At 48.2% G+C, this 13,109-nt stretch overlaps 1 protein-coding gene across 3 annotated transcripts; it reads right to left on the bottom strand.

Moving 5' to 3' along the window:
* Positions 1–720: 720 nt before the first annotated feature.
* Positions 721–12,523, bottom strand: LOC143328046 (uncharacterized). Of its 3 annotated transcripts, none has more exons than XM_076742946.1 (10): positions 12,070–12,523; positions 10,722–10,831; positions 9,642–10,293; positions 7,718–9,037; positions 7,456–7,555; positions 6,914–7,227; positions 5,406–5,603; positions 5,187–5,280; positions 4,448–4,566; positions 721–4,281 (listed from the first exon to the last, which is right to left on the bottom strand). In XM_076742946.1, the coding sequence occupies exons 1-10, from the start codon at positions 12,322–12,324 to the stop codon at positions 2,401–2,403; spliced, it is 5,043 nt and encodes a 1,680-aa protein (XP_076599061.1). In that variant the 5' UTR covers positions 12,325–12,523; the 3' UTR covers positions 721–2,400. The 3 variants fall into 3 exon arrangements, with proteins under 3 accessions (XP_076599061.1, XP_076599062.1, XP_076599063.1); XM_076742947.1 differs by having other exon boundaries at positions 5,406–5,600; XM_076742948.1 differs by lacking the exons at positions 721–4,281; positions 4,448–4,566 and adding an exon at positions 4,895–5,073.
* Positions 12,524–13,109: the final 586 nt, after the last annotated feature.

The following is a 13,109-nucleotide window of genomic DNA, read 5'->3' as shown; positions in this document are numbered from 1 at the left end:
GCAGAAACTCTTTTCTGTCCATTGCTCAGCAGCAGCTGATTGTTAGATCGTCTCTGCTGTCGGGTTGAAAGTGTGTGAAGCGTCCACGTTTTACAGTCTGTCGCGTCTCTGCAGCAGCGTCCATATTTGAAGCGTTGTACTCCAGCAGAAGCTGATTGATTGTGCTGATATTGATCTTCAGGGGATTGTTGTTGCTCCATGTGATAAAGCTCTCTATCAGTCCTCTGTACTCCTCTGGAAAAACAGCCTCAAAGTGAAGACAGCATGTTTCTTACTGGACATTATTCACTGGAATCAGACGTCAGAATACTGAGAACTTCAGTTTCACCAACAAATACACTAAATACCTTTAATCAAACTCCTTCACAGATATTAGATGAGTCTGGAGAGACAGGATGGAACCTGTAATCTGATTGGTTGGTGATTCTAGTATCATCACGACAGTGTTTAACTACTGCTTAATGTCTCATCAAATCAACATCAAGTGAGTCGTTCGTCATTTCAACAAACTTTGTTTCCATGTGAGCTTCAATAATTCTCCTGTGATCATTAAGAAAAATTGATGATAGTAAAAAGGTCTGACAAGTTTGTCTTGTTGAGACAATGAAAGAAAAAACACATCGTTTCAGAGACCAGATATCTATTTTCATTCAAAAGCAGCTGCACTCCTGAACACTGCAGTGACCTCAGCGTGTGAGAATCAACACACAGACCAGCTCATGTTTCCTCACAACTTTTATTAAAACAAGTTTTACAAGACGAGCAGTTAGTTTCCATTGACACACAGTGACACTGACCACAGATCAGTGCTTCAAACACAGGGCAGGGACAAAACCTCATGCTCATCGACAGCAATCAGCTCCTGGATCTTCATCGAACCTCTTCATTTAACCGCAGCTTCCAAACTCACTCAGCTGTTTTTGGTCCGAGCTGCGACTTTGGTTTGACCGGCTGAGCAGCGAGAAACAGCTCGTCACTGTTCAAAGAGGAAAAATAAACTGACCTTGAACAGAAAACGAGGAGAACAACAAATGGAGTCCAGTCCTTCACCTGCAGGAGAAAGAGCAGCATTTGCTGAAAGATCCAGGAGAGATTTTATGTGTGAACACGTGACAAAGACAGAACTGTGATCCTTAGAGGAAGTTTGACAGGAACTCTTCTTCTTCTGTCGTTCACAGAGTCAGACGAGGAAGTGGATATCTAAACCAAATGAATTTATCCTACCAAGAAGTATTGTCTGTGGAGTCTCATTTACACTACATGACCAAAAATATGTGGACAGCGGAGCACTGACACCAGAAAAGTGACAGCTGAACATGACATCTCTTCACTTTTTATTTCCAATCCTTTTTCGAGTGCGGCAATGGTTCCACACGTCTGCGGGTCACAGACAAAAAGTGATAATTTCAGTCATTTTAAGAGGCCAGAAGATAAGTAGTCATTCATTCTTTAGTGGGAGATTAGGGGAACATCTGAAAAATAGATCTAAATTGCACATGATCCTGTGACCACTTGGGGAACCCCAGGCTGAGAGCCACTGAACGAAGTGGCCTAACCCAAACCATGAAGAACTGACCCATCTCTGTACTGGATGCACAGGAGTCAAACTGATAGCCATCTGAAACATTAGATTCTGGAGAGGACAGACAACAAGATGGTTTCAATAAACATCAAACTGGTCCTTTAAACAGATGTAGGTCAGTGTTTGAAAAGTCTCAAGTCTGTCAGCATCTTTCTCACCATTTCCAGCTGCCTTCAAGTCCAGTAAATTGCTGATGAAAGACTGTGGCTTCTGACCTTCTCAACAAATTGAACAGACAAGCGATTTTAAGGAACCCTGATCAGAGTCCTGTCACACAGTCCAGTCAGCTCCTATGAAAAGTTAAGATCTGACTCAAAGTCCAGAGAGGTCAATGTGGAGGGGAGGCCCAGGGTTTCAGAGGTGATTTCCATCATCTGAGGGTCCCCGTCGCTGGGTGGCTCCTCCTCTGGATGCAAACCAGGGCCAGCATCCGATGTGTCCAGCCCCTTTGAGTCTGAAGCTGCCGAGTCAGAATCTGCTGAAGGCAGCTCAGTCTCTGGCTTGGAATGGTTCTGCTGCTGCTGCCGGGTCTGGTATCTGGTTTGTTGGACAGGGTGAGGGGCAGGAGGGGTTCTCTTTTTTGGAGATGCCTTGCCCCTAGTTTCGGGGCCTGGTTTGGATCCAGGTTCTGGAGTTGTTTCAGGATGGTTCTCTGGATGGGATGGGGGCTCTGTGTCCTTGTCTTGCTGAGGTTCAGATTGTGGCTCTGTTTGGATTTGTGGAGCCTGGTTGGACTGTGGTTGAGTTTGGCGTGTTGGATCCAGCTCAGCAGGTTCAGTTTGTGGGGTGATTTGGGACTCTGATTGAAGAATTGACCCCTAGTTTTGGGGTACGCTCTGAGCTTCAAACTGGGGTGGTGAATTCAATTTTGACTGCAAAGAACAAACAGACGCAATCTGAATGTCTGATTCTGGCTGGGTTTGGGGACTCGGGAGAGTGTTTGAGACGTGGTGGGGGGATGTACTGACCACAGCTGGTTGGGATAGGGTAGGAAGCTGACACTGAGGTTGGGGTTTTTGTGTTTGTGGGACAGGTAGTTGACCTTTATTTGTGCCACTCCCTTCAGCTCTGGCGTTGGTTGCTGGTTTGGTGATGGAACAGATGCCTGATTGGCTGCTGTAGAAAATATCGAACAAGTCCTGGGCTTTTGCTGCAGCCAGGTTACTCTTAACTTTCTCTGACTTCTGAGCTCCATCTCCCATGGTCATGAAAGGTGGAGGCTTGACAAACACTGTACGAGTTTGCTCGCTTTCCGGCACACCGGGAGCTGCCACGTCAGACACTATCTTTATCATTGTTGGTTCTACAGGTTTAGCAGTGGATGAAGCACGTGTAGCTCCAGACGGTGCAGGTTTAGCCTCAGATGATGAAGGCTGAGCCACAGATAGCACCGATTTCACCTCAAATGGTACAGGTCTTGACACTGGCGGAAGTGGGTTGGCCTCAAGTGGCTCTGGTCTAGCAACCACTGGTGCAGGTATAGCTTCAAATGGCCCAGGTTTACCACTTGGTGGCTCAGGGTTAGTTTTCAGCTGTACATTCTGACCAATGAGAGCCTTTGTGAGAGGTCCCGAGATAATCACTTCATCTTTTCGAGGGGGCCCTTGTGAACTGGTGTTTTGGGGTCTGATGGACAGGAAGGTATTCAGGGGTGCAGGTTTACCCGTCATGGCTGTTTTCCTCAGGACTGCAGCGGGTGCAGGTAGGTTTGGTCCGATCCTTCCCCTATTAGATACCCAAGGAGGAGGCATGTTCTGCTGGCCTGCCAGCTTCTGGGCAATCTCCTTAGCAACAGCCATAGATTTCGCAAAAGAGTCCTCCACCGAGACTGGATTCTGCTTAACAGCCACTTTGTCATCCTTGATGAACTCTGCGGCAACTTTCTGCGCCTCCTTTGCCAGAACGTTCTCCTTCTTCTTCCACATGAATTTTCCGAATGAAGGGGTCATGGCCGCAGGTGCTAGTTTGCCGGCTTCCAGGCTCTGTTTGCGGAGCTTTGCCCTCATGGCTGGACTGGGTCCACAGAGGATTTTGGGTGGGTCGTTTGGCTTTGCCGGAGGTTCAAGCTTGCTGACGTCTGGTTTCCCGACTGGTTTATCTGCCTCAAGCTTCTTGGCAGCTTCCTTCTCTTCCTTAGCTTTCCCTTCATCTCGCTCTCTGTCATATTTGGATCTGAAATCTGGATATTTACTGTATTTGTATTTGTCTTCGTCTTCTCTCGGTCCATATTTGGGACGGTCTTCATCCCTGCGATACCGGGACCGATATTCCTCTTCTCTACTATATTTGAATCTGTCATCCTCGTCCCTTCTGCTGTATTTACCCCTCTCTTCTTCCTCTCTGTTGTATCGGTATTTGTCATCCTTCTTGCTGTATTTATACTTTCCATCCTCCTCTTTCTTGTTGTAAGAAGGCCTGTCCTCTTCCATGCTTCTGACATCTCCAAAATCCTGCTTCAGCTTCTCCTCCTCCTCCTTTTTAACTTTAGACTTCTCTTCATTCTGGACAGCGTCATCCTCTGCCTTCTTTTTCTCTTTGTCCTTTTTCTCCTTTTTGTGCTTGGATTTTTCTTCCTTGTCTTGGTTTCCTTTCTCATCGTCCTCATGTTTGCGTTTCTTTCCACTTGTCTCTGAGGCCAGTCCTGCCTGGCGGTCCAGGTTCCTCCTCTGTTCATACAAGGGATTCTCGTACATTTGTTTCTGGTGAAGGAGACATAAAAACAGAAAGAGTGAGGAAATACATCAAGAAACTTTTTCCAACGATCAGGAGAAACTTCTGAAACTGTCAACTTTCGTCTAGACACTTCTCCACTATCTCTGATTGTCCACATGTGGTGGTTCTCCACTCCCACAGTTAATTTAATACCTTGTATTTCTCGTTGTGAGCATGTGTGGTGACATGCGCTTCTGCACAAATGGCATCTCCATAAAACTCTTTACACAGCAGGCAGAAGAATCCTCTGACAGGCAGCAAGAACTCTGAACCTGCAGGAAAACACACGCAACACATTTTAAACCGACAAGTGGTGATAAAATAAACTGCCAATCATGTTTACCTGATGGACATCTCCATTGCCAGTACCTGTCAGGACAGCAGAGGGTTAAAGAAGGAACATTTGATGATAAAATATTGGAAAAATAGATGGTGTGTAGCTCAGTGGTCTTATTTTAGAGCAGTAACCCATGGAAAAGTGTTAACTGCTCTGTGATACCAGGATTACTACAAGAAACATAAAACTAGGTCACACTTTGGGCTAATGAGTAGGCAAACACACCTGTGCTGAGGAGGTAAAGCACTTTTCCAAAGGTTATTGCAGTACGTTATATTTACAGCAGCCTTCATTTGACGATGAGACATGAAAAACAAATGGATTGACATCAGAGCTGTGGACAGAAGTCTCCTCTGTGGTTCCATGAGTCTTTGTCACTTCGTTAGTACTGTTTTCATTAAGAGTCAGAGAAATTGCAGCAGAGATCCACACAGAGCTCCACCTGGAAGCAGAAGATGGCTAACAAAATTCAGGGACTCACGACACCAGGATCATCAGAAAAAAGCAACGTCATGATGAATTTTGGGGGGAATGATGAATGTGCAGCACGAGTACCTTTGGCAGGTTTCATCTGCTTCTCCTCTGACGGCGTGCTCTTGGCGTTTTTGGTGGGAGTGGAAGCCCAGGGCCGGTCGTACGGGTCCAGAGTCTGTGAAGAGAAAAAGAAGATCCAGTGGAAAGGAACAAATATACAAAGGACTGTACAGGGACAGACCTCAAACCCTCCAAAGCCAAAAATTACAATAAAATGTCAAATAAAAAACTGGCACAAACCTTTCGATGTGTTTTGCTGTGCAAGTGCGTGAAAAAATCAAACATGGCGCCAGAGGTGACATTACAGTTTTTGCACCAGTGGTTTCCAGCGTCGTAGTACTCAAACGGCTCCAGCGGCGGGGTCGGAGGCAGAGTTGGGGCGCTGACGGGCGGTTTGTTCATGGACGCTCCTGATGACGGTGGCGCCACTGAGGTCTGCTGAGTACCAAGATGGATGAGAGTCAATATGGCCGGTGGAAGTCGACCGATTTCCTCAGACAAAAATTTTGAGTTTCATCATTAAAACTTGGCACCATGAATTCTGAAAATTGAACTCTTACCTTCATTGAATTCCAGCCTCCAAGACGTTAATCAAATGTATTTCGAGAAAATCCGGCAGTCGCTTCTATACCGATGGTAACTTGTAATGCGTTTTCAAGTTTAATCTCGATAAGAGTCACAGAAAGAAACAAACGCACGTTCCCTCTCTAAACAAACCTGCGAGGTTACCGTTCATAGCCAAAATGTTGAAATTCCTCAGTTGAGAAACTTTATTACAGTCACTATTACCAAGCTGTCAAGACGAAACGAGGCTACCTTGAACATCTAATTACTGAGCTATCTATGTTCGAGTTAACGGCACAAGATCAGGCAATCTTGTCCTGTAACGTTTACTATATTTGAAACACTTAATGTCTGATTTCTCTGTGAACTGAACGAACTCTATGTTCACACTCTACGTACTTTTACAGATAAAAGCAACTGTTGCAGAGGTCAGCTGGTTGTGATTTTAATCAAAGCAAGGAAGCCTTCTGTGAAAAGTTCAGTAAAAAGAAAAGAAACATCAACACACTCAGTGATGCTGAAGCTTCTCAAATCGAGTCCACTTCCACTTTGTTTCTCCAATTGCTGTAACGATACAGTCAATGGGACTGTAGGTACGACTTTGGCGTCTTAGTTTCAGTCCGACTGAATGACAGAAACATAAAATCGACACGCGTCCTCCTGTCTGAAGAGCTTAAGCTACACTCATGTTGAGTGTTCAGGTGAACGATGGCGCTGCAACCTGTTTGAGCGGATCCTGAGCCGACGAGGCAGAAAAAAACCATAAACCAAAACCACAAACTAACACATCAAATAAAAGAAAAGCAGTTCAGACACAACAGGAAAGCAGCTGACTTATCTGCCCACACAAATAAGCTTGATTACAGGTCAGTAAATAAATATGTTACTCAGCTGCTTCAGGACACTTGAGAACTTTCATATTTAGCTTTTAATCTGCTCTGTTTCCATCATAAATCATAACTGACCCTTCATCTGACAACTGTCAACCCTCTAAGTGAAATCATCTAACTAACTGTATCTAAATCATCTAACAACTTATTAATGTTCACAATACTACACAAACATTTTACTGACAAATTCAGGATAGATTTTACTTCAATAAATAGTCACAGTAATGAGCCCTAGCTACAATTTACAAATTTCAGTAGTAGGTCCTGTTTTACCTCCTCTGCAGGTGTCTGTACCTTTATCATGGAGCTGCTGGCTGCCCCCCGGCCCTCAGGACTCCTCTCTGGCTCCTGTCTCCTCGTCTCCAGGGGTGGAAGTTCATCCTCCCGGTCCTCGGCCGGCTTGCTGATCCTGCGGGGCCGGTCGGACGGACTCAGGCCCAGGATGAGCGCCACCTTGTCGATCTCGTTGCGTTTCTTCTCGGCGGCCTCGTGCTCCTTGCGCAGGTTGGAGATCTGAGTCATGACCTCCTCCTGCAGGTGGCTGATCTCCTGCAGCAGAGGGTCTTTGTGGCCACCTTTCTCCCGGCGCTTCTTCCTCAGGAGCTCGCCTGAAGACACAACAAACATGTAGAGAAACGAAGAAAACAAAGCAGTGTCTGCTTCTCTGTCAGCTGCTGTCTGGGAGCCTGGAGGTAACGTTCAGAGATAACCGCTGAGGGAACTGTACTGAAACTGACAGAGCAGCTCTGCGTGTGTGACGGACAAGAAGTCGTTCCACCTGTAAATCTGAGCAGGTGAAGGTAGGTGGCCAATGTGGCATCTCTGTGTGAACTCACCTTGTTGCTTCCTGAGTCTCTCCAGCTCCTTCATCAAATATTCCTTCTTCTTCATCCTGATCTCTCTTTCCTGTTTCAGATTCTCTCTCTCCTCCAGAACCTGAACACACCAAAACAAGTCAACAGTCAGGTTTAGCTCACCTGATGACGCCTGTCTTACCTGCAGCCGTTTCAGTGCTGCTGGTCTACGGCTGAGTGGGTTTGACTCAGATATGTCTCAGGTGTTGAATTGATGACTGAAGGTGATAAATGAAGGTAAAACCTTTTGTTTCTGGCTCTCGTTGTTCTCCTCCTCAGACACTCTCCTGTCATGGCTGCTGACTTTTCCCTTCTCTAATCCATCACCCTGATCAGACTGACCTTTGGCCGCCGGCTCAGGGACTGCTGTGCTGTAGGGCTGTTTGTAAGGCAGAGTGGGGGGGAACTCGTCGGGGCCGGTCTGGGGAGGCAGGGTCATGTTGGGGGGTGGGTACATGGGCGGCCATTGCTGGTGCATGTAGGGAAGGTAGTTTCCATAGTGGCCGTAACCCGGTGGGGGGAAGTTAGGGGGCAACGTGCCGTGGACCTGTGGGGGGGGGTAGGTGGGTATGGGCACCCCGTGGTGAGGGGGAACGGTCTTGTGGTCGGGGACTTTCTGTGGCACTGCGGCTCTCTGCTCAGCCTCCGTCTCTTTCACGTCTTTGTCTTTGTGAGACCTGGGCAGAGCGGAGCTTTTCCTGCGGCCGTCGCTGCTGTCGCTGCTCCAGCTGCCCCCCCGCCCGCGGCTGCCACTCCTGCTGCTGCTGCTGCTGCTGCCACCACTGCGGCTCCGCCTCCTGCGGCCCCGGCTGCGGCGGCTGCCATCCGAGCTGCCAGAGGAGTATCGCCTGCAGCGCGTAGGTGTCTTCGGGGGCGGCTTGTTCCCGTGGAGCCGCTCCTTGGTCCTGGCGGCCATCTCGCTGATCTCGACCACGCCCAAGTCCAGGCCGATGGTCTTCAGCAGGTCCTGGATCTTATCGTACTCCTCCAGTGCCTGACGCTCGCTCTCCTCCAGCGGCTCCATCCCCGGTGGATATGCAGAGTTCGACACCTGGATCGTGATGTTCTGGTTGGGGCTGATGGTGGGCCGGCTCACGTACCTCACATCCATCTCTCTCGTGGTGAGAGGGGCCTGAAGGTGAGGAGAGGTCCCTGGTGGGAGGCCATACGTCTGTGCAACAACAGCTTGCTGAGGGGGGTAGTCTCCATACAGCGTGTCCTCTGTCACATCTCCATATAGATCCAGGCTGTGGTGCCGGATTGGCTCGGATGCCGGTGGATGTTTGGGCTCCTCCGAGTCTCCGTAAAGGAACTTCTCTTCATCGTCAATATCGTCCGAGGATCTCTCCTGAGCCTTGGACCCAACCGCCTGTCCTCCCAGCAGGTTGAGGATCTCTTTGATCTCCGTTTCAAGGCCGGCGCGTTGAGCCATCTGTGGGTCGGACTGCAGCTCTGACAGCACGGAGGCCACCCTGTGAGGCTCCATGCCTTTAATGGCCAGCAGCAGCTGGTCGGCCACCCGAGAAATGTTGGAGCCCTCCAGACCTCTGGGAGAGTCTGCGATCTGAAACACAGAGAAACAGAGCAGAGTGACGCCTCTGGACCACAGATCCTCACCTGATGTTGAAACATAACATCTGTCAATGTTCAGCCACAGTCAGTCTCCTGTCCTGTCGCTGCAGCTCCAATCAGCTCTTTTTACTGTGACATCATTGGCAAACAAATCCTTTCAGGTTCATCTTTTTAGCTGAGACCTGACTAAACAGCACTGCTGCTGTAACAACACTAATAGAGGCCTGTCCTCCAGATTGTACTTTTATCGGTCAATCGGACAGAACAGGAGAGGACGAGGAGCCAGCCATGTTTTCTACTCACTTTGTGTGTGAGGACATGGACCAGGCTGAATTGACATCATTTGAATATCTTGCCTTCAAAACAGTCCTACTCCTTGTAAACAAGAGAACTGCGATCATCTTCTGCTGGTTTACTGGAGGGTCCCAGCAACACATATACATATTATTGGCCCATAAAAGAGAAAATTGAACTATTGTTATTGGTCTCATAATGGAGATTTTCACGTCCGATAATGTGGAGCATTAAAATAAATCCCATCAGTGAGTGTGTTTTTTTCGACCTGCTGAAAAAAAGCTTGGTAATCTGCATCCTACCCTGAGTGATGGTGAGTCCTCAGCATCGTTACGTTTCTTCAGGATGGATTTCGTTGGCAGACTCAGCATCTCCTCCAGCTCCTTCCTGCGTCGAGCTGTCTCTAGTTCTTTGAACTCTTTTCTGGATCTGGCATCTCTGTCGTCTCCGCTGTGACTGCTCGAGCTCGAGCTGATGCTGACACTGCGACTGCGGCTTCGACTCATCTGCCGGCTCTTACTGCGTCCGTGGCTCGCCCCTTTGCTGTAGCTCCGCCCCTGGCTCCGTCCTCTGCTCCGCCCTCTGGACCTGGACTTGGATCTAGACCTGCTGCGGAGGCGGCTCTTGCTCCGGCCCCGGCTCTTGGCCTGATCCCCCTCGGGACTGCGGCTCTTGCTCCGGCCCCGGCTCTTGGCCCGGCTCCGGTCCAGACTGCGGCTCTTGCTCCGGCCCCGGCTCTTGGCCCGACTTTTGCTCCGACCCCGGTTCTTGGCCCGGCTCCAGTCCGGACTGCGGCTCTGGCTGCGGGGCCGGCTCCTGCTCCTCGCCCGACTCTTGCTCCGTCCCCGACTCTTGGCTCGGCTCCGGTCCAGACTTTGGTCTCGACTCCGGCTGCGAGGGCGACTCCTGCCCCGGCTCCGGCTCCTCTCGTACTCTGGTCGAGGAGGGTGTTCTCTGCACAGAAACACAGGATTTAACTGGGCTGGACTTTAGAAGACCACCTTTTGTGCCTCTCATTAATGAACTGAAATTTAATCTGTCTAAACAGTCTTCTTAAAGCCAAGCTGCGTAAATCCAGATGAGAGAAGAGAAGAGCTGATCAACACATTGATCATCTGAATCACTTTCAATCATTACCTGCTGCTCAGAGCAATAAGCTCACAGCTGCCTGTGGTGGCTTGTTGTGAACAGAAGTTCTGTTTACATTCAGTGTTTCTCACCAAAACTCAGTGTTTGAATCCTCAAAATCACAATTGGTCCTTTAATAGTTGCCCCAAAAACCATCATTTTGTAAAGGGCAGTGAACACTAACAAGACTAAAGAGAAGGTGGAGTTTACTCGTGTTCTTTCAGCTGTTTAATATTTCGTTTTTTTATCAGTACCTGTCATGATGCCATGAGGGGGCGGATCCAGGTGATCCAGTCAGCTCGTTGCCGACGGTGATGACCAGGTTGTGGTCGAGGGGAAGTGACCCACGAGGCGACGAAGACTTCTGCAGCAAATACCACAAAAATTCAATTCAACAGCTTTTAACACATAAATGAATCAGACACGTTTATGAAAGGAAGTCTTGGGATGTCCTGAGACGGCAGCCTTCTGCTCTGTCCACACCTGATCACCTGCTGGCTGAACACACCTGCTCCAGCACCACTGAGATCAGGAAAGCTTCTGTGTCCACGTTGTGACAAAAACTTTCATCATTCTTCATTTTAGTAAAAGCACAAGACAGGAAGAGCTGAACCAGGTCCTGAAGTCCTTCAGCTTCACACCGTTTGCTCTTATTCTTTACGAAGACATGAAATGTTGACGAACATCACTTCTATCAACGAGCCCACCTGTCAGCTCCATGTACAGGACATTCAAACTCAACTTTAAACACAAATCAACCTGACAAATGCTCAGTGTGGTGGATCATCTCACTGCACGAAGTTTCATGTGGAATGAAGTGAAGCTGAGTGGCTGCCTGGAAAAGAACAGGAACAGCACTTTGCATGTAGGAAAAACACAACAAAGAGCTTCACAAAGTCGTCAATAATGACGGAGCAATGTCTGGAAGCTGTGATTTGGGCCTTCGTTGTCGTTTCCCGCTGATTAAAGCAGAAAACACATGAGTGACCGGCGGTTAGTCCACCCAGTTCACCCAACAGACCCAAGAACGAACTCTATTCATAAATCTGGTACTTTAATAATGCTTTGAAACTCAGCTCAACAAATGAACTGACTGACATTACTTCAATTTTTTCAGAAACCATAACGGTGTTCTCTCAACCAGCTATTCGAACTACGGCAAAGAAGCAACTCGTGAGAGCGAAAAGCCGACTTTCCCATCAGTTTACGTCGCTAACTGACGTCAGTTAGCTCGGCGGGTGTTTGAGAATGCATTCAGAGGGAATAACGTGTAATTAGCTTAAAACATTAAAACATTTCGTGATTGAAGTTGCTGGTCGTTTACTTAATGTCTTGATCAGACACATTTCTGAATGAACGCAAACATTTGGCTTCACAGGTGCAACACAGCGGACAAACAAGACAGTGCTAAATTGACAGGTTTTTGTATGGAGTTTGGTTTGTAGGGGCTAATAAACAAACTCTGGGGGCTAACGGTACACCTGACTTCAACCATACTTCTCAAGAAGTTCTCGAGAGGCAATAACATTAACTAATCGTAGTTTGTTTGGCAAAAGATTCATTTTCATCTTAACTGAACCCTATTTTCAGCCGGCCACTCACCTCTTCAGGCAGCCCACCGGCCCAGTACTCTCCTCCTCGGTGACTTCCTGACCCGGGGGAAGGGTACCTCCTGCGCGGCGGAGAGCGGTGATAGGAGTCCGCGGGAACATGGTCGTGGTAGCCGGGGTGGTACGGTGGCCTGGGCCGGTTCCTGTCGTCTCTGTAGCCCGGTGCCGGGTAAGGTCTCGGAGGCGGACCTCGACCCTCGAAAGGCGGCGGGTATCCTCCGATCGGCGGAGGCCGACCACGGTACATCTGCTCCCGCAGAGGTTCTCTGGCTTCCCGCGGTCAACTGGCTCCAGTCTCTGGTGTTGATGTAATGCAAAGGAGAAATCTGCAGGTACTTTCAGTCAGTACGCGTTTCAGTCAGTCATGGGGGTATTTCACAAAAACTTTATTCTCAGCATCTCCGTCATTCTCCACACCAACACAAACCTGCTCTTTTTCTTCTACTGAGAGACCCAGAGCGACGGCGCTGCTGCCCCCTACAGGAACAACATGGACACAACACATTCACAGACGAGACTCAAGCTTCATCGTTCAGATAAACAACCTCATCACGTGAAGCAGTTTTCTAAAGTTTTCGCTCACGTCTCATGGTTCTCCTCAGCAGCTGGATTGAAAATGTTCAAGTTTTCTGAGAATTTGAGGTTAAAAGCCCGACAGCAGCTAGTAAAGGAGTGTTTTTTCAGACTCAGATATTTTCAGTAATAATGTGGTTTAATCCAAACATCTGACTTTATTTGAAGGAAGACGACTGCAGAACCTGTTTTTCACATTTGGCAGCATAATGTCCCCTAAAGCTGAAAAACTTCAATCTCCAAGTAAGTTTTGTGACTCTTTCACAAAACATGAGAAGGTCTGAGTCCGTTAAAGACAATGACCAGACGACAGCACAAAAGGAGAAAGCTTCATTTCAGATACTTTATTGAATAGAAACAGTGATTTCAGGACATCAGACAGAAAAGTCTGAAGGTCCTGTCCTGTTGTTGGTGTCTTGACTCCACAAAGTCTGTGGACGGTGGACAAAGAGGAGAATC

Source organism: Chaetodon auriga, chromosome 11 (assembly GCF_051107435.1).
Source record: "Chaetodon auriga isolate fChaAug3 chromosome 11, fChaAug3.hap1, whole genome shotgun sequence".
Classification (NCBI taxonomy): Eukaryota; Metazoa; Chordata; class Actinopteri; order Chaetodontiformes; family Chaetodontidae; genus Chaetodon; species Chaetodon auriga.
The sequence above is the reverse complement of the archived record's forward strand: the minus strand, read 5'-3'. Positions and strand labels throughout refer to the sequence as shown.

Bases quoted from the DNA above. Each gene is read 5' to 3' on its own strand.
- LOC143328046 (XM_076742946.1), bottom strand. From the start codon at position 12,324: ATGTACCGTGGTCGGCCTCCGCCGATCGGAGGATACCCGCCGCCTTTC. The intron at 7,556-7,717 runs GTTTTACCTTCA...TGGTGTGTTCAG, and splicing joins ACGAGAGCCAGAAACAAAAG to GTTCTGGAGGAGAGAGAGAA. The intron at 5,604-6,913 runs GTACAGACACCT...CTTGGTACTCAG, and splicing joins CCAGCAGCTCCATGATAAAG to CAGACCTCAGTGGCGCCACC.